This window comes from Saccopteryx bilineata, chromosome 5 (assembly GCF_036850765.1).
Source record: "Saccopteryx bilineata isolate mSacBil1 chromosome 5, mSacBil1_pri_phased_curated, whole genome shotgun sequence".
NCBI classification, from domain to species: Eukaryota; Metazoa; Chordata; class Mammalia; order Chiroptera; family Emballonuridae; genus Saccopteryx; species Saccopteryx bilineata.
Window position 1 is genome coordinate 115,881,722 of NC_089494.1, and position 27,906 is coordinate 115,909,627.

The window sequence follows — 27,906 nt, forward strand, 5'->3', positions numbered from 1 at the left end:
TTTATATCTTCCATGTCTCTGCTTAACTTTTGATCATGTGGAATACAGTTATAATAACTATTTAATGTTCTCTGCTAATTCTAACATCAGTTTCTTTCTATTGATTGATTATTATTCTCTTTAGTATGGGATGTCTTTTTCTGCCTCTTTGCATTCCTGGTAATCTGAGTGGATGCCTACATTCTACCAAGTTCTTCACCTAACAAATTTAACTTTCCTGCCTGATGCTAGTTAATTTTATATTCCTCTAAGTCTTGAGCTTTGTTTTGGAATGCAGTTAAGTTACTTATAAACAGTTTGATTCTTTGAGGCCTTTCTTGTATGATGTGCTAGGTAGGCCTGTTGCCACGCTCAGTCTGAGTTAATTATTTTTCGCTACTGAGGCAAGAATACTCAATGCCCTGTGAATTATGTTTTTACTGTATGGAAACAGGCACTGTGGACCCGTGTAAGTACCACTAGTACTTTCTTTCCCAAGTCAAAGGGAAGGAGGAAATCCTTTTGGATGGTTCTTCCCCTAGTCTCAGGATTTCCTTACATATTCTCTGATCAGAACTTTGCTGAATACTTTAAAGGGGAACTTTCTGCAGATCTAGGATTTCCTACTTCAAGTGCTGCTCTCTCCTGTCTAGTACTCTCCCCTATAAACTATGGACTCCTTGGACTCTCAGCCTCATCTTCTTAATTGAGGAGAAGGTTAAGGGAGTCCTCTGTGCTTTGCCTCATTTCTCCCTCTCTGCACCATGGCATGGAAATTCTCTCAAGGCAATGATAGTGCTCATCTCCTTTGTTTCCCAAATTTTAAAACCTATGCTCCTTTTTTTTTTTTTTTTTTTTTGAGGTCTAATGTCTTGGAAACAGTTTTTCTCTCCTGTTAGGTTATTTCAAGTAGGAAGTTAAATCCAGTGCCGTTTACGCTGTCTTGGCTGGAACAAAGTCTGACCAAAAGGTTGTGACAGATGAATAAACTAGTTGGCATATGAACTTGTACATGAATAATTTTGCAACAAAGTTTTTTGTTACTGTTTTAAATTCTTTTTAATGATAAATTTCTTGGTCTAAGTAAATTTTCTGTTACCTTTACAGCTTGCCTCTGAATATTGATTTGCTAGATAGTCCAGCCTTATTGGAAACAACCATTGATGATGCAACTGGGGCACCTGACACTGTGGAGACATGGCAGTCACCAGATGAGATTAACACAACCACCAGGCAAACTGGATTAGAGGAACCTGAAGTTGAAGACAGGAGTAAGTAAATGTTCTGTATAACATCAATGACACCTTTTTATTTTACCTCCCTTTGAAACGAGCTATTTCAGTCAGTTCCTCCAAGAATATAATACTAGTTGAATTTTAAAATGTAAAATAGTTATGCCTTCTTGTCTCTTTTGGCTTAAGGGTCCATTGAAATATTTAAGATTGCATAATTGAGGCTATTAAACATTTGTATAATTTATAAGTCATTAAGTATTTATGAATTTTCAAACGTGCTTTTTTTCACTTTGTTTTTTGAGTGAAAATTAAGAGAAAATGTTTCTTTAAAGACTTTTAGGGCACAGGATTGAATAAATATTTGGACATTCCATTATTTCCTAGGAAGTATTTTGTTTTTAGTGAGGACTGTTGTTGCACACCCACAAAGAAAAAGAAATAATCTGGAAAGCTGCTTTTCTTAACTTTGTTCAAAAGTTAAAAGGAAGTAATAAATTGCACATTGGAAATTTCTATGTATTTGTGAGTTTGGTTTGATATTAAACTATAAATTGTCTTTAAACAGAAGCTTTCTATTGAATCTTGTTGTAATGTGTATTTATAAGCAGCTCATATTCATGTGGCTCTTGTCAATTTTGATTTCTTCCACTAAAATTAGACACTATCTGTAAACATCCCAGTTTATTGCCATTGAGTATGTTGTTGTGTCTGAAGAATATAGAATACAGCAGTCGTATTTAGTAATTTAGGTAGGAAATGTTAATGAAAAGTTACACAGTGCTTCTGGTTGATGGAACATACAGACATACTACTGGTTAAGTGGCATTAAAAGTTTGTTGTCTGATATGTTCAAAGTTTTATGTTCTTATTGACATCTGCCATATTTGAATTGTGCTTATAAATCTGAGGTCAAAGAAACAAAAATTAACTTTGACTTATTATGTTGGTAGGTAATTTCAGAATAATGTTCTAATTTTATTTTAAAAGTAGTAGTTATTGGATTAAGAAACATTCTCCATAACTATTTGTGTTGTACTTTCTTTGCCATAATTTCTTTTGGTTATTTTCCCCATCCTGGACTGTACCTTTTGTTAGCTATGATCACTCTTTTTCACTAGATGTAAGACAAGAAGCCAAGGCCATCAGAATATAGACTCAACTAGAAGCAAGACTAGCTTAATATGGAGTATTTTCCAGGGGTAAAATAAAAATAGTCTCCATTATAGAGATGGCAGTATTGATTTTATTTTCTTTCCATTTATGTCCATTATATGAATTTTAAAAGTTTTTTTTCAGTGCTACAATAGTGGTATATTACCAAACAGTGTTTATTTTTGTACATAACTTTCTAGGAAATTGTATTGGTTTGGGGGAACATGGTAGAATGATCTAGGTGTGCCTAGGAAAGAAAGGTCAAATGGGATGTAATAACTCTTCAAATATTTGAAAGCCTCATATACTAAAAAATTTATTTTTTGAAGCTTTGTTGGTAAATTCTGGACCAGTGATTTGAAAGTATAGGGAAGCAAATTTGGAATTGGTAGAGGAAAGAATTAAAAATTTTTTTTAATTTATTGATTTGAGAGAGAGAAACATTGATTTGCTGTTCCATTTATTTATGTATTCATTGGTTGATTCTTGTATGTGCCCCCACTGGGAGTGGGGATGGGTGGGGATTGAACCTGAAGCCTTGGCATATTGGGATGATACTCTAACTAACTGAGTTACCTGGTCAGGGCTTAGCAATGAACTTTTAAAAAAATTTTTTTGGCCATATATAAAAAATAGGTACCTAACAGTAAGTAAGTATGCAAGCGGAGCTTAAATGCTGTTGAAGTTGTGACAGAAGAAATTCTTGCATAGTGTGAGGGTTTTATTAATAAGGCTCAGTACAGATTTATATGATTTGCTCAAAGTCAATAAAAATTGAGTGCTTTGATGTTAAGAATTAAGGTTTTAGAATCTTAGTATCCAATTTATTCTTTATTTTCTTTTGGTTGTAAAGTGAAAATCCTGATTCACGTAAGCTGAGTAGTTGTAAATAGTAACTTTTTAAAAAAGTCTATCCTACAATCTCAGGATATTCCTTGGCCAAACAGATGTAGCAGAAGAAGACTTTATTTCAATAACAACCACCCCCACCCCCAAGCCCAGCAGTATTAATTTATCAGCATAAGCTAAAGCATTTGTGTTCTCAATATCATCATGTTAAAATTTAGTATCTCAGGGCTTGGCTGGTTGGCTCAGCAGTAGGGCATTGGTCCAGCGTGTGGAAGTCCTGGGTTTGATTCCAGGTCAGGGCACACAGGAGAAGTGATCATCTGCTTCTCCACCCCCCTTCTCTCTCTCTCTCTATTTCTCTCTCATTCTCTCTTTTCCTCCCTCAGCCATGGCTTGAATTGCTCAAGCAAGTTGGCCCTGGGCACTGAGGATGGCTCCTTGGCCTTGCCTCAGGTGCTAAAATAGCTTGTTTGCTGAGCAATGGAGCAATAGCCCCAGATGGGCACTGCATTGCCAGGTAGGAGGCTTGCCGGGTGGATCCTGGTTAGGGTGCATGCAGGAGTCTGTCTCTCTGCCTCCCCACCTCTCACTTAATAATAATAGTAAAAAAATTAGTATATCAACTAATTTAAAGCATAAGAAAACCAAGAGATGGCAGTTAAGTAAAAGAGTATGGAAGATTTTGAGATCAGTGTTGAATCAGTGATTCTCATCACTTGGAGAGTTTTAAAAACTACCAGTGCCAGGAAACTACCTCCAGAAATTCTTATATTACTGTCTTGAGTTTACCTTTGGGAATCAATATTACTTAAAAGCTCCACATCTGATTTTAATGTTCAGCCAAGAGAGACAGCCACTGAGTTAATGGACACTTTTAGATGATCCCCTTGACCTAGAGAAAATGACTTCAATTTTTCTCTCTCTCCTACCTGATTACATAGAAATTTTTAGGTATTCAACACTTTTTGTCAAGTGACTGTGTAAAAATTCCAACTCATACCAAATTAGTCCCTTTGTAAGAGTATTATAGAGTGGTTAATTTAAATAGAGTTCATTTAAAGCTGAATTTGTGATTAATGTATTATCTTTTTGGTGGTTAGAGGACTTCATTTATAATGTTTTACAGCTAAGATTGAACATAATGAAGACAAAATGCTGTCCTGCATGACACCTTATGTTACCAATATGTACTGTGTTGGATCAGTGAATGAATAAATGTATGACCTTCATCAGTTAATAATAGTTAACTGATAAACCACATAGTTTAGTTTCAGGCTGTGTATACAGGTATTGATCGACTTACGACCATTTGACTTTACTTTATGACCATAATCGCTAGCCACAACTGCTCTGCATCTGGCCTCACAAGCGTTGCCCAGCTGGGCGTATGACAGTGCGGACCAGCTTCCAGCAGCACTACCATCTCGGCGTGCACCATTTCAACTGTTATCCCAGACTCAGTACAGCAATTTGTGTTTTGTGTCTTGGATATTTTTCATCAAACCCCTCCCAAGATGTCTACTAAGAGGAAATTGTCTTTGTCTACGCCTCAGCCTGCCAAGAAGGAAAGAAAGGCCATCGATCTCGACATGAAAATGAAGGTAATTAAGCAGTACGAAGGAGGAGAGAAAGTGAATGTGATCGCATGTGATACGAAGTTATCACACTCTACTGTGTCGATGATTTTGAAAGATAAAGAAAGAATTCGTGAAGCTGTGAAAGGTTTTGCACCCATGCAATCAACAGTTATAACAAAGCAACGAAGCGGGCCCATCCACGAAATGGAGAAATTGCTATATATTTGGATGGAAGATCAAATTCAAAAGCAGACACCATTAAGTCCATTTTTATAACATCATTTCACAGTACTGTACATACAGCCTACTCAACTTACGACCAAATCATATTACGACTGGTCTGTCAGAACCAATCGTGGTCATAAATGGAGCACTAGTTGTATTCAGGGCCAAGGAAATAAAATGATAAAGTACTGAGGTTTGGCAGGAGGAGCTTGGGTTGTGATTTTGGAAGAAAGGACCATGTGGCAGGTGATCTCTGCCTTTTCTTTGACTCTTGACTAGTGAGCCTTTTTAACCACACATGCTGTTGAGATTCTATTTCTAATGGCTTTTTAGAAGAGGTGCAGATATAGGCCAATGTTTCTGTTTAGGTTAACTCTTTTATTTTTTAATTGATTGATAAACAAAGAGAGGAAGGGAGGGAGACAGAATTCATTTGTTAAATGTTGTGTGTTCATTGATCACTTCTCATATGTGCCCTGACCAGGGATCAAACAACATGGTTGTTTTCAGGACGACTCTCTGACTGAGCTAACTGTCCAGCACCTTATTTAGGTTAACTTTTAATCAAATTAATGGAGAGTTAACTGGTTGCAAAAAGAAAGAATATTTATTTGGTGGTCATTTGGATTCTTACCCTGAATTAATGGTAGCTGACGTTGGAAAAAGATTAGACGTAAGCCTGCATACCCTCACACGATGATGACAGCACGGCAGACTAAGGGACTATTTTGCCTTTTTTTTTTTCAGCATTAAAAGATGCATCAGAGAAGCTGAATCACCTTGAGATGGAAAATAGTTCATTGTTGTCCCCTCGTCCCAACAATGATGTTAACATCAACAACCAGGTATTCACATTTCTTCTTTGTATACCTGTCACACAGCTCCATACCTCCCTGAAGTCCTTTGTTTCCAAAGCTAATACTTTCTCTTTTCTTTTGCTGGGAAATCTGTCTGTGCCGAACTCTTGTAAACCTGTGTTCTCATTTAAAAAGGAGAAATGTATAGATGTTCAGGAGGGAAAGAGGAATCTTGGGCAGCTACATTAAGAACTGTAAGGTCATCTCATAATTTTTTCTAGATGCAGTCAAAATGATAGGGATATTAAACCTTTTATTTTGATTCAGCCTGTTCTTTCTCTTAATTCTGTTCAATGGGTCTTGATTTAGTCAAAGAACTTGGTGAACGCCTTTTGAAATTACAGAAGGATGTGTTTGGAAGGAGCTGCTCTGTTGTGTAAACAGGGCACAGAGCAGAACTTCAGATGCTTCAGTGTCCTTCTCCACACTTCTCACCTCCCTGTCTCCTCGGGACCTAGGCATCCAGGGCTGGGTGCATATGACTTAAACTCTAGTTAATTGTAAAATATTTTCTTGTTTCTACCTAAAATAAATTGAATGAGTAAAAATAATTAATTTTATTAGCTACCAGGTGTCCCCACTAAATAGAAGAGTGAGTTTTAGGTAATGATCTAGAGCAACGGTTCTCAACCTGTGGGTCGCGACCCCGGCGGGGGTCGGACGACCAAAACACAGGGGTCGCCTAAAGCCAAAATATATATTTCCGATGGCTTTAGGCGACCCCTGTGTTTTGGTCGTTCGACCCCCGCCGGGGTCGTGACCCACAGGTTGAGAACTGCTGATCTAGAGAAACCCTTATTTTCCCTATATATAGACAACAAATAGTAAGGATCTGTTGAATGAATCTTGTTTTTATTTGATTTTAAAGATGAAAGGGGAACATTTAGGATGACCTGCAGTGTTCTCTCATCCTTGGGTAACTAATTAGAATTGTTCAGATACCAGTATGAAGTAGAAAGTGATTTCTTCTTTCTTGTATAGTGATTGTTAAAGCTGTTCTTTCAATTCAAGTCTTTTTAAAATTTTTCCATTGGTTTGAGAGAGAGAGAGAGAGAGAGAGAGAGAGAAACATCAACTCGCTATTCTACTTAGTTGTTCCATTTAGTTGTGAATTCATTGATTGCTTCTCATTTGTGTCCTGACCAGGGATCGAACCCTCAACCTCGGCACACCAGGATAATGCTTTATCCACTGACCCACCTGACCAGAGCCTTTCTTTTAATAATGTTTTTATTTCTTAAAAATGTTTTTTAGCCTGACCAGTGTTGGCTAAGGTACTAGGTTCGAAACCCTGAGATCACTGGCTTAATTTAAGCAAGGGGTCCCTGACTTGGCTTGAGTCCCGGAGTCAAGGCACATATGAGAAGCAATCAGTGAACAACTAACATGACACAACTACAAGTTGATGTTTCTCATCCCTCTCCCTTTCTCTCTCTCTCAAAAAAATGTTTTTTAGAAGCTGATTAAATTTCAGTAAGGCTTTTATTTTATTGACTCCCCTTAATATTATTACTGTATTATTTGCTCCATAAAACATACCTGATCATAAGACACACCTAGGGTTTTAAGGAGGAAAATAAGAAAAAAAAAATTCTGAACTAAATGGTGTGTTAAAATATTTAATAAAATACCGTATTTTTTGCTCCATAAGACGCACGGGCATTTCCCCCTCCACTTTTTGGGGAAAAATGTTTATCTTATGGAGCAAAAAATACAGTAATTATATGAGTCTGTTTGCTTTCATATTGTCAGAGTTTTGGGTTTTTTTGTTGGTTTGTTTCCGGTTTTTTTGTTTTGTTTTTTAATTATCTCTATAAAGTAGGGAAATGCAGGGTGAGACAGAAGAGTTAATTGAAAATTTTAGCTGAAAGCTTTAGATGGTTAGCAGTTTGACACAAATTTAGTGGAGGACTGCGATGAAACTAAAAAAGAATGAAAGCTGATGAATCTTGGGGAGGAGAGAAGAGTGATGGTCTATTACAGTGGTTGAGAACTTAAGCAGACTTTGGACTGCCTTTAACCCCTGACATAAGCTCCTCACCCAGCTGACTGCCAGGGACCACTCCACAGTAGAGTTTGAGCTTCCATAGTCATTTCAGATTAGGCCTAGCTTGGGGTATTTAGGAGTCAGAGTGTCCTTTTAATTCTTTTGGTCTTCTCTTTGTTCATTTGGCCTTCTAAGGCAGATATGTCAGCAATGTTAGGGTGCCATTGGAATTATGTGTGATAAGAAAACAAAGTGGAAATACTGTAAAGCTATTACTCAACTTGTATTTCAGTTATTTTTTTTCTATCATACACATATATGATAATTGTAGAAAATTAAAGCAAAGTTTAAAAGCAGGAAATGATAAACCCTCCATTATCTCATTACTAAAAGATACCGTGTTCCCCCATGTATAAGATGCACAATTTTTCAAAAAACTTGGGGTCTAAAAACTGGGTGCATCTAACATAGTGATTATAGATTTTTTTACTTGCATTTTCTGCTTTTTCATGCTTGGTTTTGCTCTTGTTGAAGACAGTGATTGCTCATTAGACACAGATGAGAACCAGCTATTGGATGGGAGTTTTGACAGTTATGAGAAGTTGTATGAATTTTATGATGAATAAAACTTTAGTTCAATAACTTTGTGTAATACATTTTTTTTCAAATTTCAGGCCCCGGCCCTGGCCGGTTAGCTCAGCGGTAGAGCGTCAGCCCAGTGTGTGGAAGTCCTGGGTTCGATTCCCTGTCAGGGCACACAGGAGCAGCACCCATCTGCTTCTCCACCCTTTCCCCTCTCCTTTCTCTTTATCTCTCTCTTCCCCTCCTGCAGCCAAGGCTCTATCGGAGCAAAGTTGGTTTGGGTGCTGAGGATGGCTCTACAGCCTCCTCCTCAGGCACTAGAATGGCTCCAGTCACAGCAGAGCGATGCCCCAGATGGGCAGAGCATCGCCCCCTGGTGGGCATACCAGGTGGATCCCGGTCAGGTGCATGTGGGGAGTTTGTCTGACTGCCTCCCCGCTTCTAAGTTTGGGGGGGGGAATGAATAAATCAATCAATTTAAAGAAAATTTCAGGCCTCAAAATTAAGGTGCGTCTTATACATGGGGAATCGGGTAACTAAAGTTAGCATTTTTAAGATATGTACTTTTAGACATTTAAATGTGATATATATTTTTTAAATTTCAGTAACACTGGTTTTTAGAACTAATCAGCTGTGACTATCTTTCAGTGGCATTACAGGCAGTAATTAACTACATGCTGATGTCATCAACATGTTTACTCAGTTCCCTGGTAGACATGTCGGCTGTTACTAATTTCCACTGTTGTAATCAGTGTGATGACAAATAGTTTTATAAAAAACTATCTACAATCACCTTTGTTTTTTTTCCTGGGAAGTAGAAGTGATAGGTCAAAGGATAGGCAGAATTTTAAAGATTAGGTACTTTTGCAGAATTGCCTTCCAAAAAGATGGTAACACTTTATTCTTTTACCTGTGATATATTTGTTGAATTATGTTTTCATTTTTAATATGGGCAGAAAAAAAAATATTTGACTATGTCAGAGGCACATTGTTCTAAGAATCCTATGTGATTAAAAAGTCATCCCAAGTCTGCAACAGAATTGTCTCTTTTCAAATGTCAAAGCATTTGAACTAGCTAGGATTTTTTTCCAGCTTTATTGAGATAAAATTAACAAATAAAATTATAATATATTTAGAACATGTGATGTTCAAATGCTATAGAAATAGTTAGCTGAAACCTATGTGCTCTTATTGATCAATGTCACCCCATTTAATTTTCTAAATAAAAATTAAAAAAAAAATGACACAGATACATATACATTGTAAAATGATTCGTACAATCAAATGAACACATCCATCACCTCACAGAGTTACCATTTTGTTTTGTTTTGCTTTTTGGTAATACTTAACGTCGACTTTTTTTTTTTTTTTTGCGAGAGAAACAAAGAGAGGAACAGATAGGGACAGACAGGAAGGGAGAGAGATGAGAAGCATCAGTTCTTCATTGCTGCACCTTAGTTGTTCATTGATTGCTTTCTTATATGTGCCTTGACCGGCGTGGTGGGGGGTGGGGTGGGAGGCTCTAGCAGACTGAGTGACCCCTTGCTCAAGCCACCAACCTTTGGACTCAAGCCAGTGATCATGGGGTCATGTCTATGATCCCATGCTCAAGTCAGTGACCTGCACTCAAGCTAGTGACCTCAGATTTTGAACCTGGGTCCTCTGCATCCCAGGCTGATGCTCTATCCACTGCAGCACCACCTGGTCAGGTAACATCTACTCTCTTAAATTTCAGGTGTACAGAACAATATAATTAACTATAGTCACAATGTTGTACATTTGATCCTCAGAACTTATCTATGTCATAACTGAAAGTTTGTACCCTTCTATGTCCCTTTCCCAACCCACTCCTAATTTCTGGCAGCAACCTTTAAACTCTGTTTCTACTAGTTGGAATTGTTTTTTAGATTTTACATATAAGTACATAATATCATGCAGTATTTGTCATTCTCTGTCTGACTTATTTTACTTAGCATAATAATGCCTTCCAGCATCATCCATGTTGTTGCAAATGGCAGGATTTCCTTCTTTTAAAATACTGAGTAGGCCTGACCTGTGGTGGCGCAGTGGATAAAGTGTTGACCTGGAAATGCTGAGGTCGCCGGTTCGAAACCCTGGGCTTGCCTGGTCAAGGCACATATGGGAGTTGATGCTTCCAGCTCCTCCCCCCTGTCTCTCTCTACTCTCTAAAATGAATAAATAAATTTAAAAAAAAATTTAAAAGGCTGAATAGCTTGACCAGGCGGTGGCGCAGTGGATAGAGCGTTGGACTGGGATGCGGAGGACCCAGGTTCGAGACCCCGAGGTCACCAGCTTGAGTGCGGGCTCATCTGGTTTAAGCAAAGCTCACCAGGTTGGGCCCAAGGTCGCTGGCTCCAGCAAGGGGTTACTCGGTCTGCTGAAGGCCTGTGGTCAAGGCACATATGAGAAAGCAATCAATGAACAACTAAGGTGTCGCAACGCGCAACAAAAAACTAATGATTGATGCTTCTCATTTTTTCGTTCCTGTCTGTCTGCCCCCGTCTATCCGTCTCTCTGACTCTCTCTCTGTCTCTGTAAAAAATAAAAATGAAGCCTGACCTGTGGTGGCGCAGTGGATAAAGCATCAACCTGGAAATGCTGAGGTTGCCGGTTCAAAACCCTGGGCTTGCCTAGTCAAGGCACATATGGGAGTTGATGCTTCCAGCTCCTCCCCCTTTCTCTCTCTCTGTCTCTCTCTCCTCTCTCTTCCTCTCTATCTCCCTCTCTCCTCTCTAAAAATGAATAAATAAATAAATAATTAAAGAAACAAAGTATCCAATTAGATTTAAAAAATAAATAATAATAAATAAATAAAAGGCTGAATAATAATATTGCGTGTATGTACACACAGTTACACACACACACACACACCACCTTTTCTTTATCCACTCTTTTTTTAATGTACACATAGGTTGTTTCTATATCTTGGCTACTGTGCACAATACTGCAATAACGTGGGAGTTGACCTATTCTAGATAGAAATTTTGTTTTTTGGATATATACCTGTAAGTGGGATTGCTGGATCATATGGCATCAACTAGCCATGATCAGAAAAGGGCAATAGGACTTCTTTCAATTAATAGGAACAGTTCTGAAGACAAGGAGGCCACAAACAAATATTTTGTATTCCAGAATAGTGATGCTCAGACTTTTATGTATCGACTCACATGGGAAAGCTTGTTAAACATTCAGATTTGGGGTTCCCAGCCAGAGACAGATATACAGAGACCATACTGAGAACTACCAATTAATTAAGTAAGCACATTAATTAAATCATTTTAAATCTGAAAGAGTGGTGCAGTAGATTACCCCTTAGATGGCAGCTAGCCTGTTTTTCTTTAAAATTTGTTCTTATTTTAATTTTTTTAAAGATTTCATTTATTCATTTTAAAGAAGAGGGAGAGTGGGAGGGAGAGAGAAAGAGAAGGGGGAGGAGCAGGAAGCATCAACTCCCATATGTGCCTTGACTGGGCAAGCCTAGAGTTTTGAACTAGCAACCCTCAGTGTTCCAGGTTGACGCTTTATCCACTGTGCCACCACAGGTCAGGCCAGCTAGTGCCGCGGACCAGCGCGGCTCCTAATAACGAAGCAGAATTAAGAAAACGTACTCATCAAGAAAAGATGGGACCGGAGGACTCTTCAAATGCTGATGGCAATATCCAAGTGCCCCATAGCCCCAATTTGCTTTATTATATAGCCATATGCAAATCAAGGAAGTCCTTGATACAAAGTTACACATCCAAGGCTTCCAGCAACCTAAGGAAGCAAGTGAAGTGGTGCAAATACTCAGCATCATAGCCAAATATGGAGATCGAGGGGCGAGAACATAGCCTTTTGCTAAGCCTCGAATCTACAATGGCTTTCTGCCATTTATGGTCCACAACAAGCTAGCCTGTTTTACCAAACAAAAGCTGTACTGAGACTAAGAAAATACTGTGAGTTTGTTATTTAGACCAGTGTTAAAAGCAGCCATAGTAATAATTGCTGTTGTTATTATTATTGATTGTCATTTATTTTAAGTTAAGTAAAATATCAGTTGCTTATTTTAAGTTTCTTTCTTAATTTGCTTGCTCCTATTTATTTCTTTTCATAATAGTTAATTTATATTGTTTTAATTATGATCTTCATTGACTGGGCTTGTGCTTTATTCTATTGTTTTCATAAGTCTGTATCTGAGAGTGACCTGTTTGTGGCTATATGATGTGGTCTCAGACATAACCATCTACCTGGTGATGGCTCCAGAGTTACAGGGATTCGCATAACCGGAAACCCAGTTGAAATGATTTACAGTAGTCCTCCTGTAGTGGTGGCTTCCCTCTCCATGGTTCCAGTTACTTGGAGTCAACTGCAGTCTGAAAATATTAGGTGTAAAAATTCCAGAAATAAACAGTTTACAAATTTTAAATTACGTGCCATTCTGAGTAGAGGGATGAATCTCTCACGTTGTCCCTCCCAGGAGGTGGATCATACCTTTGTCCATGCTATAGACACTATCTGACCATAAGTCACTTTGGTTATAGATTGACTGTCATGGTATCCAAGTATTTGTGTTCAAAGAGCACCCTTATTTACTTAAAATGACCCCCAAAGTGATGCTGGCAATTCAGATCTACCAAAGGGAAGCCCAAAAGTGCTTTCTCTAAGAGAGAAGCTGAGTACAGTACAATACGATATTTTGAGACAGAAACCACATTCACATAACTTTTATTATAGTATATTGTTATAGTTCTATTTGATTATCAGTTACGGTTTTTAATCTCTTACTGTGATTAATTTATAAATTAAACCTCATTGTAGGTATGTATGTAGGGAGAAATAATATATATAAGTTTTGGTACTATCTGTGATTTTAGGTATGCATTGGGGGTTTTGATGCATATTCCCTGTGGATAAGGGGGGCTACTGTACAGCAAGTGGCACACATTCTTCATGTGTGGTTAATTGAGGCATTTGTCCCAGATAATATAGTTGGCTATTGAGCTGCTAAAAGCCAGGAAATTGGACGAGGCTATTTCTAGAGATCACTATCATTTATGTTTTATGTTTGTGATTAATGAGCGTTAGTTTGAAATTACATGTAGGAGTTGACTATTCCTAGAATAGGATATGACTATTTAAGACACATGGTTTCCTGGTTGTCTAAGTATGAACTATCATCAGTCTCTTTTCTCTTTGCATGTACCCGTCAGAATTGTTGATAGTATATATTTAATGTCTAGGAGGAAGTGGTGAAGTTGACTGAAAAATGTCTGAATAATGCCATTGAGAGCCCAGGATTGAATGCGAGGAGAGTTCCTCCTGAGTTGAAGAGTAACATTTTGAAGGCTCAAGTAGAAGCAGTGCATAAGGTAAGCTGCCTCTCATAGAGACAGTCCTGTTGAAGTGAAAGAACATCAACGTCAAGTTCAGAGACCTTGATGAATGACAAACAGGAGGGACCTAGCTAGTGGTAGAGGTAAGGAGTAGTATCAAGAACCATGCTCACGAGGGCAAAGTACCTTCCCACTCTCAAGTCAAGCTAGATTAAGAGATACAGAGTAAGAGGGAAAGAGGTTTAAAAGGATTTTTTTAAAGGTTAAATTCCTATAGAAGTGAGTCCCTAATCTTTGCCACTTTTATAACCAAAAAAATCTAGAGATTCTTAGGTTCCTGTAATATTAAGTCAATGATTTTAGGATTTTTTAACCAATCTGCTACTCCCCACCACCCATCTACCCCCAATTTTGAAAAATTGTGATGTTATTAGCAACAAGAGTGAAAGTCACAAAGTGAAAGAGTTGACTGTGACATTGTGAAGGATGCAATGGGTTGGGACCAGCCCCCATAAAATTTATGGCATCCATGCTCCAAAAACCAGCTTCCCTTCCCTTCCCTTCCCTTCCCTTCCCTTCCCTTCCCTTCCCTTCCCTTCCCTTCCCTTCCCTTCCCCTCCCTTTCCCTCCCTTTCCCCCCTTCCCCCTTCCCCCTTCCCCCTTCCCCCTCCCCCTCCCCCTTTTCCTTTCCTTTCCTTTTCTTTTTTCCCCTTTTCCCTTCCCCCTTTCCCCTTTCCTTTCCTTTCCTTTCTTTAAAAATATTTTATTTATTCATTTTAGAGGGGAGACAGAGAGAGAGAAGCAGGGAGGAGCAGGAAGTATCAACTTCCGTATGTGCCTTGACCAAGCAAGCCTGGATTGGTTTTTTTGTTTTTTTGTTTTTATTTTTTTAATTCGTTTTAGAGAGGAGAGAGAAAGGGAGAGAGAGAGACAGAGAGGGAGAGAGAGAAGAGAGAGAGACAGAGAGAGAAGGTGGGGAGGAGCTGGAAGCATCAACTCCCATATGTGCCTTGACCAGGCAAGCCCAGGGTTTCGAACCGGCGACCTCAGCATTTCCAGGTCAATGCTTTATCTACTGCACCACCACAGGTCAGGCAAGCCTGGGGTTTTGAACCATCAGTCTCAGCATTAGGTCAATGCTTTACCCACTGTGCCACCACAGGTCAGTCCAAAACCAGTTTTTCCTTGGCTTGCTCTCATTTTTAAACTTACTCTCTATACAAACCAGGCCAGGAGCCTGTCTCACCAAGTCATGTTGTCAACTAGGATTTCAAAATATCCTACTGTTGAGACGATGCAGTCTACCCATCCTTTCTTGGAAAGAACTGAGAGGCCTTGAAAAATATTGTTCATGCTTTTTATCTACCCTCTTCCCCCAATATAAACATAAAACATAATATTTACATATAAAAATAAATATAAAATATGGCAGCACAGGCTCCGAAATCAGACAGTTTGAGTTTGAATCCTTTTTCTAATCTGCTACCTACTAGCTTTGTTACTTGGCAAGTTAGTTAATTTCTCTGAGCCTCAGTTTAATTATGTTTTAAAAAAGGTGGTAGTACCTCCCTTTTGGTGGGTTATAAGAATGAACTAAGATGATAAATGTTAGGATATGGAGTAGTGCCTGGCCCATACTGATCCCCAGTGTTGGAACCATAGATCATAATAGCAGTGGTAGTCATTATCATTACCTTACATTTCACTTATACTTTTGGATCTTTTTTAACTTGAAGAAGAGAGAAATAATATGAATAGCCTTTATTGAACAGATTTTATTTTATTGTTAAAATATTCCTATGAAGAAAAATTCAGGCCTGACCTGTGGTGACATAGTGGATAGAGTGTCTGGCCAGGATGCTAAAGGCCTCAGTTTGAAATCCCTAGGTCACCAGCTAGAGTGCTGGCTCATTGGGTTGAGTGCGGGATCATTGACATGAACCCAAGGTCGCTGGCTTGAGTCCAAGGTAGCTGAATTGAGCAAGGGGTCACTGGCTCAGCTTGAACCTCTCTGTCAAGGCACATATGAGAAGCAATCAATAAACAACTAAAGTGATAACAACTACAAGTTGATGTGTCTCATCTCTCTCGTCCCCTCACCCTTCTTTCTGTCTTGGTCTCTCACTTAAAAAAAAAAAGAAAGAAACATTTAGGACCAGATGCCTTTATCATTGAAATCTACTGAACATTCAAGGAGAAATAATAATGGCTCTACACAAACTCTTCAGAAAATAGAAGAGGAGGGAGCACTTTCCAGGTCATTTTATGAGACTAGTATTACCCTAATACCAAAACCAGAAAAAAATAATACAGGTAAAGAAACTATAGACTAATCTTTCTTGAACAGACTCAAAAGTTCTTAACAAATCATACTCAACAATTTATGTAAAGGATAGTAAGTACATCATGACCACGTAGGCTTTATCTTAGGAAGAAAGTTGGTTTATCATTCAAATACCAATATAGTTTACCTTATTGAAGAATAATGTGGCTCTGGCCAATTAGCTCAGTCTGTTAGGTCATCATCTGGAAACAACAAGATTGCAGGTTTGGTTCCCAATAAGGGTATACATGCAGGAAGCAACCAATGAATGCATTACTGAATGGAACAATAAATGAATGCTTTCCTCCCCCTTACCTCTCTCTCTACCTTCTTCTCTCTCAAAAAAAAAAAAAAAAAATCAGTAAATTTAAAAAAATAAAGAAAAATTTCTCAAGTCCTGTAGAGAAGGCATTTCACAGAATCCAGCCCTCCTTCGTGATAAAAACTCACAGCAACCTGGGAATAGAATGGAACATTTTTAGCCTGATAAAGGCATCTATAAAAAAATCTATAGATAGCATCATATTTCGTGGCAAAAGATACATTTACTAAAATAGCTAAAATTAAAAACTGACCAGTCCTATGTTGTCAGTGGTGGAGCTCCTGTGGTGCACACTGCTGGTAAGACCAAAGATGTATAAAACGCTTTAGAAAGGAATTTGGCAATGTATTAAACATACACTTAACCATATGATCCAGCAGTTCCACTCTTAGATGTTTACCCAAGAGAAATGAATATGTAGGATCAAACAGATATTAGTTCAGAGAAGTTCCTAGGAGCTTTATTGTAATAGGTAAAAGCTAACATGTTCTTATCAGGTAAACAGATAGACAAATTATATTATATCCATACAGTGGAATGCTATTCAGCACATAAAAAGGAATTAATTAGTGATAAGTGGAATACCACAGGTGAATCTGAAAAACATCATGCTATTCTAAAGAAGTAGACACAAAAGATAAGTATGAATTCATTTATATGAAACTAGGAAGTACAGATCATTTTTTCCATGTGTAAGGGTTTTGACGGGATTGCATTAAAATCCTCAAGGGAGCATTTTGAGGGTAGTAAAAATGTTACAAATGTTCATTGTAGTGCCCCTGTATAAAGTTTTCAAATTAATCAAGCTACATTAAAAATGTGTGCCTTTACTATATGAAAATGGTACCTCAATGAAGTTGAGGGAAAAAAACTGAATTATTTAAAAAAACATTTTTAGCATTTTCTCTTAAAATATTTCTCACATTAAGGGAAAAATAAAAAGCCAAATGTATAGCTTAACACAAGTTTCTTTATTTTTTATCATGAAAAATTCTAACATGGAATCTTTTGGGAATCTGTATATATAGCCTAATACACCATGGTGTCTTAAAATAATGAAAAGCTATTTAATAAACTATGTGGGTTTGTACACTAATTCTGAAGTGTGGATTATTAATTTGGATATGGTATGGAACTGCACTTGGTGCAGTACTGGTATTTTCATAGATAGGTATGATTACCTTTTTTGGAACTGAAGCAAACTGATATTTCTATTTTTATAAGACAGAAATGTAAATATCTTGTTACTTTAGTATTCTCAACAAAGATTAATAATGTTTATTTATAATTTCATTTTCTTAGGTTACAAGAGAAGATAGCTTATTAAGTCATAAAAACACCAATGTTCAGGATGCTGCCACGAACAGGTACAGTTCTGGGTAAACTGAATTAAATGATGTTCTTTTCTTCTTGACGTTGTCTCTTTTTTTGGCCTTTTTCTTCTTCCCCAATCTCCCGCCCCATGACCTCAGGATATCTATTTGAAAGACAGCTTGGCTTAACTCTTCTGTCCATTATTAGTCTCTCTGCATTCTCATTCTTCAACTGATTCAAACTACAGAGCAAAACCAGGCTTTACAGGTATTTTTAGTCTTATAAGATATCTGGGAAGAATGCATATTGTCTCTTTTCGGTATGGTAGTTACCATATTTTTCGCTCCATAAGATGCACTTTTTTCCCCCCAAATGTGGAGCAGAAAATGCCCGTGCATCTTATGGAGTGAAAAATATGGTATTTTATTAAATATTTTAACACATCATGTGGTTCAGAATATTTCTTTTCTTATTTTTCTCCTTAAAACCCTAGGTGTGTCTTATGGTCAGGTGCGTCTTACGGAGCGAAAAATACAGTAACTTTAGTGCCATTCTGTCATCACAATGGCCTTATTCTTATACAACTTCCTTAATATGAGTTATGATATTTAAGCAAATTCTTTTGCTTTTCTTTCAGAGTCCATTCTGCCTCTCTTTTCTTTGATGAGTATTGTACCGGTTATTTGTCTTACTAGGCTTTTATTCCCTGCTGTCTGCCAATTTGTTTCATCACTACGTATTTAATATTCTCTGCTTGTTTGGTGCTAAACATTGTTGAATGAATGAACACTTTTTTTTTCTCATTATTCAGAACTTACTCAATAAAGCATTTTCTGATCGATTATGTTTGGTTCCAGATATTATAATCAACATAACCATTAAGAATATAGCAGGCTTTGTAAGACTTTACAGTTAGTATTCAACAAACATACTAATCAGTAATCAGAGTAAAACTGTAATTTCAACTTAACCTTTAAATTGATGCCAATAAATTAGTCGACCAACATTTTTAATACTATTGTTCTCAGAGCCTTTTAGAATAATCTCATTCATTTTTTTTTGTCAAGGGGAAGATACTGGGGATAGGGTTTCCCAGTTTTATTGAACTCTTAAAGCTGGAAAGAGCATCGAATATGCTCCAATTTACTTCCAGATTTATTTCTCTAAATGGCTGTTGATGTTTTTAATAATCTATTTTTCTGCCAGAATTTCAAATGCATCCTTTAAATATACTAAGTTCTTGTGTAAATATGGGTCTGTTTCTGGACTTTTCCCTTTTCTGTTAAACTGGTTCTTTTGCTCATGCCATATCACATTTTTTTTTTTAATTTTTATTTATTCATTTTAGAGAGGAGAGAAAGAGGGGGAGAGAGAGAGAGAGGAAAGAGAGACAGGGGGAGGAGCTGGAAGCATCAACTCCCATATGTGCCTTGACCAGGCAAGCCCAGGGTTTCGAACCGGCAACCTCGGCATTTCCAGGTCGACGGTTTATCCACTGCGCCACCACAGGTCAGGCTGCCATATCACATTTTAAAAGAATTACTGTATCCCTTTTTAGAAATAAATTATTTCAGGCATAGAGGAAACTGTAGAGATTATATAATACTAGATATCAAGCTTTGTCACATCTTCACATTTTGCTATTGTAGATTGACTATTTTTCTTTTATCTTTTTTTTTTTTTCTGAAGCTGGAAACGGGGAGAGACAGTCAGACAGACTCCCACATGCGCCTGACCGGGATCCACCCGGCACGCCCACCAGGGGCCACGGTCTGCCCACCAGGGGGCGATGCTCTGCCCCTCCGGGCGTTGCTCTTTTGCGACCAGAGCCACTCTAGCGCCTGGGGCAGAGGCCAAGGAGCCATCCCCAGCGCCTGGGCCATCTTTGCTCCAATGGAGCCTTGGCTGCAGGAGGGGAAGAGAGAGACAGAGAGGAAGGGGGGGCGTGGAGAAGCAAATGGGCGCTTCTCCTATGTGCCCTGGCTGGGAACCGAACCCGGGTCCCCCGCACACCAGGCCGACGCTCTACCGCTGAGCCAACCGGCCAGGGCCTTTTATCTTTTTATTGAGTTGTAATTTCCATAACAAAAAAATTTAAATTTACCCTTTAAAAGTATACAGTTCAGTGCATTTTAGTAAACTAACAAAGTTTTGCAATTATTATCACTAATTTCATAATATTGTCATTTCCCCTAAAAGAAACACCACACCCATTTGATCTCTCCACATTCCTCCCCACTCTCACCCTCACCCCATCCCCAGCCCCTGGCAACCACTATTCTGCTTTCTGCCTCTGATTGGAATTGCCTGTTCTGTATATTTCATATAAATGGTATCATACAATATGTGGCCTTTTGTGTCTGGCTTCTTTCATTTAACATATATAATGTGTTCAAGGTTCATTCATATTGTGCATGTATTTGTACTTCATCCTTTTTTATGGCTGAATAATATTCCATTGTATAGATTTGCCATATTTGTTTATCCATATGTCAACTAATGGACATTTATGTTGTTTCCACTTTTTGGTTGTTTCCACTTTTTGGCTATTATGAATAAAGCTGCTCACATATAAGAATTTTTATAGGTATGCTTTCAGTTCTCGTTAATACAGGATGGGGCAAAAGTAGATTTACTGTTGTTCATATGGAAAATAATACAATAATTAATAAATAATAATACAGGGATAAACTGTTTTATGTACTTACAACTGTACACATACTTTGCCCCACATTGTATATACCCAGGAGGGGTATTGCTGAGTCATGTGATAACTCAATGTTTAACTCTTTGAGGAACTGCCAAACTGTCTTCCAAAACCAGCCACATTTTTCATTCCCACCAGCAGTGTATTAGTGTTCCAATTTCTCCATATCTTTGCCAATGCTATTATTCTCCATTTTTTAAATTACACTCATCCTAGTGAGTATGAAGTGGTGTTTCACTGAGCTTTGATTTTCATTTGCCTAAGGACTAAAGATGTTAACCATCTTTTCTTCAGAGAAATATCTATTCAGATCACTTATTTTTTTAATAACAACTTTATTAAGATAGGATTCAAATAACATGCAGTGCACCCATTTAAAGTGTGTAATTCACTGGTTTTGTTTTGACATATTTGTATTTTAAAAAGTTATCTATGGTTGCTTCATATTAACTATTATGACATGAGTCAACCACACTTTATTCATTCTTTTTTTTTTTTTTTTTTTTTTTTACAGAGACAGAGAGAGAGTCAGAGAGAGGGATAGATAGGGACAGACAGACAGAAATGGAGAGAGATGAGAAGCATCAATCATCAGTTTTTCATTGCAACACCTTAGTTGTTCATTGATTGCTTTCTCATATGTGCCTTGACCTTGGGCCTTCAGCAGACAGAGTAACCCCTTGCTCAAGCCAGCGACCTTGGGTCCAAGCTGGTGAGCTTTGCTCAAACCAGATGAGCCCGCACTTAAGCTGGCGACCTCAGGGTCTCGAACCTGGGTCCTCTGCATCCCAGTCCGATGTTCTATCCTCTGCGCCACCACCTGGTCAGGCTATTCATTCTTTTATTAATGGACAAATGTTTGTCCTAAATTAACATTGTGTGTATTCCTCTGTATATGCATGTGTAGTGAGGATTTTTTAAGGTGTGTACCTAGGAGTGAAACTGCTGGGCCATGACAAATGCTGAGCAGAGTGATGCAGAAGCTGTTCATTTGCTTCTTTCCATCTTTGGCAGCAGTGTACTAATCTTTTGTTGAGGAGTTGGGAGGATTAATTGTAAAACACGCTTCTTTTACTGCTCACTGTTTATTATATTAGTTCTTTTTGTCTGAACTGTTTCTTCTTTCTGAAGCACAAAGTTATTTCTTTTTTCTGGTAACTTGCAGGTTTTACTGCTTATTTTCATTACTGTATGCCTAAGAATAGGTTTATTTTTTTTATTGTTGGTATTCAAGGTGGGCTTTCAAACTAAAGACCTATATCTTTATTCAGTTCTGGAAAATCATAAGGCAGTATTTTTTTGAATATCCAGTATCTATTACTTGAAATATCTTGCTGCTTTGTTTCTCATAACTGTCTCTTTTTTCTTTTCATCTTTTTGCTTCTCTTTATCTCAGTGTCATGGATGCAACAGTCATAGCTTTTACTTCCCTAATAATATGTCTGACTCTTCCAAGCTAGGATTCATCTCGTGTCTTCCTCAGTCTCCTTGTAGGACTGGACAGAACTGCTCCTGTTGCTTGCATACTTCTCGGTGATGCTGGAGAGGGTTGGGAGTTCCTGCTGGAGGTGTTATCATAGTGGATCATGACTTTTCAGCTGTACATTTCCCCCTTTCCTCTCTGGTTCTAGAGCCATCTATCTGTAAGACTGCTCCTGTTCTTGTTCTTCTTATCTGGGGTTAGACCCTATTGTCATTACTGCTGGGCCTACAGTTAACATTCCCTGGCCTCCTCTCATCTGGCTGGTCTGTTGTGTTATCTGGAACATCAATCTATTATCTATTAGTATCTTTTTTGTATATCTGCCTTTTTATTTTTAAGGTGAGAGGAGAGGAGTAGTGAGGCAGACTCTCACATGCGCCCAGGATCTACCCACCAAACCCATCTGGGGCTGATGCTCAAGTACCAAGCTATCTTTAGTGCCTGAAGCTGATGTACTCACTAATCTCAATGCCTGGGGCCATGCTCAAACCAATTGAACCACTGACTACAAGAGGGAAAGAGGGAGAGAAGAGGGAGAGGGCGTCAAACCCAGGATTTCCATATGCCAAGCCGATGTTCTATCCTCTGAACCTCTGGCCAAGGCCTGTCTTTCTTTTCAAGATAAATTCTTTCTGTCCTTTCATTGAGATTTATGAGGGAAACAAAGTGGCCCACAGTTTTGATTCATCTGTGAGTGACTCTGACCTGGTTTTGAAACTGTTATGTGGTGGGTGGGAAAGCGTTTCACAAAAGCATGAGTGTGACCTTGACTGCTGTCATGCTCCTCACAAATCTAATTTCTTCTCCTTCTAAGTCCTTTTTTTAAAAAAATGCTGCCTCTGCCCACATAGGGCTTCCCTGATGTGAATTTATATTTTCTTCCCAGTGCTGCATTAAATGAGAACAATCTGCCTCTCCTTGAAGATTCTCTTGCTCCAGTGCACACCACACATGCAGGAAATGGTTCTGTTCTAAAGGTAACAATACTTTTACTTTGTAAGGTTTCCCCAAAGACCATAGTGAGTTGAGTTGAATCCCCTAGTAAGAACATGGACATCTGGTGACTTCTGATTCACACCAGAACTTAAGCTACGAGGAAAACACCGAGCCTGAATTCTGTAGGGAAACTTTTGTTGTCAAATGCCTCACAAGAGAATCTCAGGGGTTTTTCTCCAGTTTTTGTGTTACTTGTTGGCTATGCCTCTCTGTTGTCTCTAACTGTACAGAACACATAGTAGGCACTGATTGTTGACTGGTAAACATTCTGAAACCATAGCAGTCTGTCACTGTGTGGCAATACAACCAGCTCATCACAGTGCCTGCCTCTTCTGTACCCTCCCAGTGCAGAGATCCTAGAAACCCAGTTCATTTCTGAGTGAATGCTTTAATTTGCAAGGTAAATGACAAATTATTCTTGTGAATAACACTTACCATGTTCCCTTTTATTGCATAAGCACATTTATTGTAGAAGGTTACCAAGTATTTGCAAAAAGAAAAAATTAGAAGTCACATGTATTCTGGCTACCCCAGAATTTAAGTGTGTAATTTTTCAGACTTTTGGGTTAAAAAAGAAACAATCAGGAGCTTCCTTTCTGCTAATTAAAATTCTAAAAAAAAATATTAACATATTTGATCATTGATAATTGTTAAGTGGACCTCGAGATTCTTTTTGGAATAGAGAAGGACATTAAGTTCAAAGATTTATTGCATATATAATATATACTAGACAGTGTGCTAAGCTTTGGAAATTAAAATTGATTGTTGAAACATAGTTTCTTATTTTTAAGCTGTTTATAGTCCATTGGTGCCGCGGACCAGCGCAGCTCCAAATAACGGTGCGGAATTAAGGAAACACACTTTGTCAGAACAAAACCGATGGGACCGGGAGGACTCCTCAAACTGCCTGGCAGCATCTGAGTACCTCACAGCCCCAGTTCGCTTTATTATATAGACCTATGCAAATCAAGGACCCTGATACAAAGTTGCACATCAAAGGCTAAGACAGGAACTCTCCCAAGGCAAAAACAGGATATGTTAGTGAAATTTACACAGGATACATTAGTGAAATTTACAAACATCTGAAACAAACAAAGAGTCAGAGGAAGGGCATGTATATTGCTTCCTGCAACCCAAGGAAGCAAGTAGAGTGGGTGCAAACACTCAGCATCAAAGCCAAATATGGAGATGGAGGGGGGAGAACTTAGCCCCCTGCCAAGCCTCGAATCTATAATGGCTTTTTGCCATTAACGGTCCACAACACATTGGGAGAGAGAAATTTAATAAATTGTGGTAGAGATATGTACAGCTGTTTTGGGGCACTCACCCAGGTCACAGGGTGGGAGGGGTTGGATGAGAGAAGGGAGATACAAGAAGAGAGAACAATTTTTATCATGTGTGTGATTAAAATTGAATATTGAAACATGAACAGGAGATTCACCAAGGCCTGAAAAGCAAGTAGATAGAAAGAGAATTGTAGACCCTGGCCAGTGGCTCAGTGGATAAAGTGTCAGTCCAGCATATGGATGTACTGGGTTTGTTTCCCAGTCAGTGCACACAGGAGAAGGACCATCTGATACTTCTCCTCCCCTCTCCCTCTTCTCTTCCTCTCCCCCTTCTCTCCCTCTTCCCCTCCTGTCGATTGTTCAAGTGTGGCCCCGGGTGCTGAGAATAGCTTGGTTGGTCTGAACATGTTAGCGTCAGGCACTAAAAATAGCTCAGTACTTGAGCATTAGCCCCAGATGGGGAAGAAAGAGAATTGTATAAATGAATGGCCCTTTTTAATGTACTACACATTAAATACTTATTTCTCTTATTTGCATATTGGAATTTTATCTTTTATACTTTTAAAGTTCTTCTTATCCCCACAAACACACATATGCATGCATATGCATGTACACATACTGTGCAGTACTGAACTGCATCCTCCATAAAGTGCTTCAAATACTGATTAAACAGCCTGACCTGTGGTGGCACAGTGGGCAAAGCATTGACCTGGAATGCTGAAGTCACTGGTTCAAAACCCTGGGCTTGCCCAGTCAAGTCACACACAAGAAGGAACTACGAGTTGATGCTTCCTGCGCCTCCCCCCTGCCTTTCTCTCTCTCCCCTCTCTAAAAATCAATAAATAATAATAATAATAAAACTAAACCGGCTCTGGCCAGCTGGCTCAGTGGTAGAGCGTCAGCCTGGCGTGCGGAAGTCCCGGATTCGACTCCCGGCCAGGGCACACAGGAGAGGCGCCCATCTGCTTCTCCACCCCTCCCCCTCTCCTTCCTCTCTGTCTCTCTCTTCCCCGCAGCCGAGGCTCCATTGGAGCAAAAGATGGCCCAGGCGCTGGGGATGGCTCCGTGGCCTCTGCCCCAGGTGCTAGAGTGGCTCTGGTCGCAACAGAGCGACACCCTGGATGGGCAGAGCATCACCCCCTGGTGGGCGTGCCGGGTGGATCTCGGTTGGGCACATGTGGGAGTCTGTCTGACTGCCTCCCCTTTTCCAACTTCGGAAAAATACAAAAAAATAAAAACCAAATAAACAAAAAAACTAAACCAAAAGTGTTAATTAATATTTATGGGGGGAAGTTCATATTGTCTTCTTTTGCAAACAGCAAAGCTTTCGTACATCTGGACAAAGAAGCATCTAAGAACTCAGGCGTCTCCTTTACCCACCTGTCTTCTGGGCTGAGCTTTCTAGCTCTCTCTTCTAGTCTGAGAGCCAGAACACTCATAGCCCTACCCAAGTTTTGTTTCACCAAAAGGAATAGCTATCTGCAAATTTATAAAACACCTAGCTTTTTAAAATTTTGATTGTTGTCTAGGTTCCCCTCTAATTAAAGTGGAATTACTAATAACCATGATTCTTGAATGTCCCTGTTTGTTTAATGATTAACACTATCAAGCCTGGGTCAGAATTATAAATTGAAAGGATATGGGAAAAAATAGTCTCATGATTGATTAGTGGGTCATTTAACAACTACATATATTTTGTCTCCATAGGATGCTACAGATGAATTGGATACCTTGCTTTTATCTCTAACTGAGAATCTAATTGACCACACAGTCACACCTCAGGTAACTATGCTTTAAAACAGCAAGATGGAAAGGAATTTTTGTTTTGAAAATGTTGCTGCTTGATTCCAATTTTTAACCTTTTTAACAATTTAGTAAAACTTTTTATTTAAGAGGAGTTGATATTGCAGCACCTAGTTAACATTGCTTTCTGTCTATAAAGTTCTGGCAGTTTATGTGTCACTGCACAGTGTGTCACTGCTAGGAGCCTATTTGTAATTGGCACCATGCTGTCAGTATCACAGGGAATGTGCTAGTAAACCAGCTTCAAAGAGTTAAGACAATAAGGACATATTTAATTTTTTAACAAAATTTACAGGGCCTGACCTGTGGTGGCGCAGTGGATAAAGCATTGATCTGGAATGCTGAGGTCACCAGTTCAAAACCCTGGGCTTACCTGGTCAAGGCACATATGGGAGTTGATGCTGCCTGCTCCTCCCCCCCTTGTGTCTCCCTTCTTTCTTTCTCTCTCTCTCTCTCTCTCTCTTTCTCTCTCTCTCTCTCGTATCTCAAATTAATAAATAAAATCTTAAAAAAAAATTTACAGCCTGACCTGTGGTGGCACAGTGGATAGAGTATCAACCTGGAAATGCTGAGGTTGCCGGTTCAAAACCCTGGGCTTGCCTGGTCAAGGCACATATGCGAGTTGATGCTTTCTGCTCCTCCCCCCCTTCTCTCTCTCTCTTTCTCTCCCCCCTCTATAATGAATAAATAAAATCTTTAAAAAATGAAAAAATAAAAAAAATTTACAGACAGGTGGAGAGATAAGAATGTGTGGCCATATTGATTATTGTTGTAGTGCAGGAGATACTGTGTTAAGTACTGTGACCATATATAATAGTTCTTCTCTCCAGAGTTATAGCTCAGTTGGGTGATAGGTACACAGATAACCCATATAGTGCCTCATGAGTAATATGACAGGAGTTGCTTCAGGAAGTAGCCATCATTCCAAAGGCTTAGAAGAACATATGGTCCTTTCTATGTGCTGGATGTTTGCTTACATCATTCGTTCTCAAATTTGGGTATATAGCAAGTAATTCTGTGATTAAACACAGATCACTAGACACCACCCTCAAAGTTTCTGATATGATGTGGGTGGGGCCTGAGAAATTTTCTGTTGTTCTCTATTAGCTATAATATTGTTATATCTTTCACATTTAGATTTTAACCCATTTGAATAGTTTGAGTTGGTGGGGGGGATGTCAGTTGTAGTTTTGATATAACTCAGTTATGTATTTTATCCTACAAAAAGCCAATTTTCTGAATCTTATCTACTAAATAACCTATGCTTTCTCAATTGATTTGTTCTAATCTTTCTATTGTTTCACTGGGTCTCTCTTTTTTGTTTAGTTTTATTTTTTTATTGTGGTAAAATTGGTACCCAAGATTATGTATATTTTAGGTATATAACATTATAATTCAATATTTGTATACAGTACTCCTTCCCCTTATCTGTAGTTTCAGTCGTCCACAGTTTTAGTTATCCACAGCCAACCATGGTCCCAAAATATTAAATGGAAAATAACAGAAATAAACAGTTCATAAGTTTTAAATTACATGCCACTTGAGTGGTGTGATGAAATCTTGTGCCATCCCTCCCCGTCTTGCCTAGGATGTGAGTTACCTTTATCCAGCGTGCTCATTTACACTGCTGCTTACTGCAGTGCTCTGCACAAGTGAACCATGGGCCTCTCTTTTCTTGCTCTGGTACTATTGTGTTTTTATTTTTCTGGCTTTGTAACCTATTCTAATATCTAGCATCTCTTTACTTATAAATTTTACCATTGCTATGTCAGATTTCCCCAAAAGAACCTGCCTATACTTTAATGGAGTCTGTATTAAATTTATAGATTTTTTTTGGAAGAAAACTGGCATTTTAAAAATCTTTTTCTTTTCATGAACTTGATATATATTTCTGGT

The 27,906-nt window shown here is 38.5% G+C and overlaps 1 protein-coding gene across 8 annotated transcripts in view; it reads left to right on the plus strand.

Annotated features, from left to right (window-relative positions):
• The window catches only part of EPB41L5 (erythrocyte membrane protein band 4.1 like 5), a 133,856-nt gene that overhangs the window by 92,210 nt on the left and 13,740 nt on the right, over positions 1-27,906 (plus strand). For 7 of the 8 annotated variants that reach the window (XM_066233170.1, XM_066233171.1, XM_066233173.1 and 4 more), the window contains exons 17-22: positions 1,087-1,250; positions 5,765-5,862; positions 13,684-13,812; positions 17,724-17,788; positions 22,812-22,902; positions 25,915-25,989. In XM_066233170.1, coding sequence (XP_066089267.1) covers positions 1,087-1,250; positions 5,765-5,862; positions 13,684-13,812; positions 17,724-17,788; positions 22,812-22,902; positions 25,915-25,989 — 622 coding nt within the window. The remainder of the gene's footprint in view (positions 1-1,086; positions 1,251-5,764; positions 5,863-13,683; positions 13,813-17,723; positions 17,789-22,811; positions 22,903-25,914; positions 25,990-27,906) is intronic. The other variant, XM_066233178.1, reaches the window with a different exon arrangement.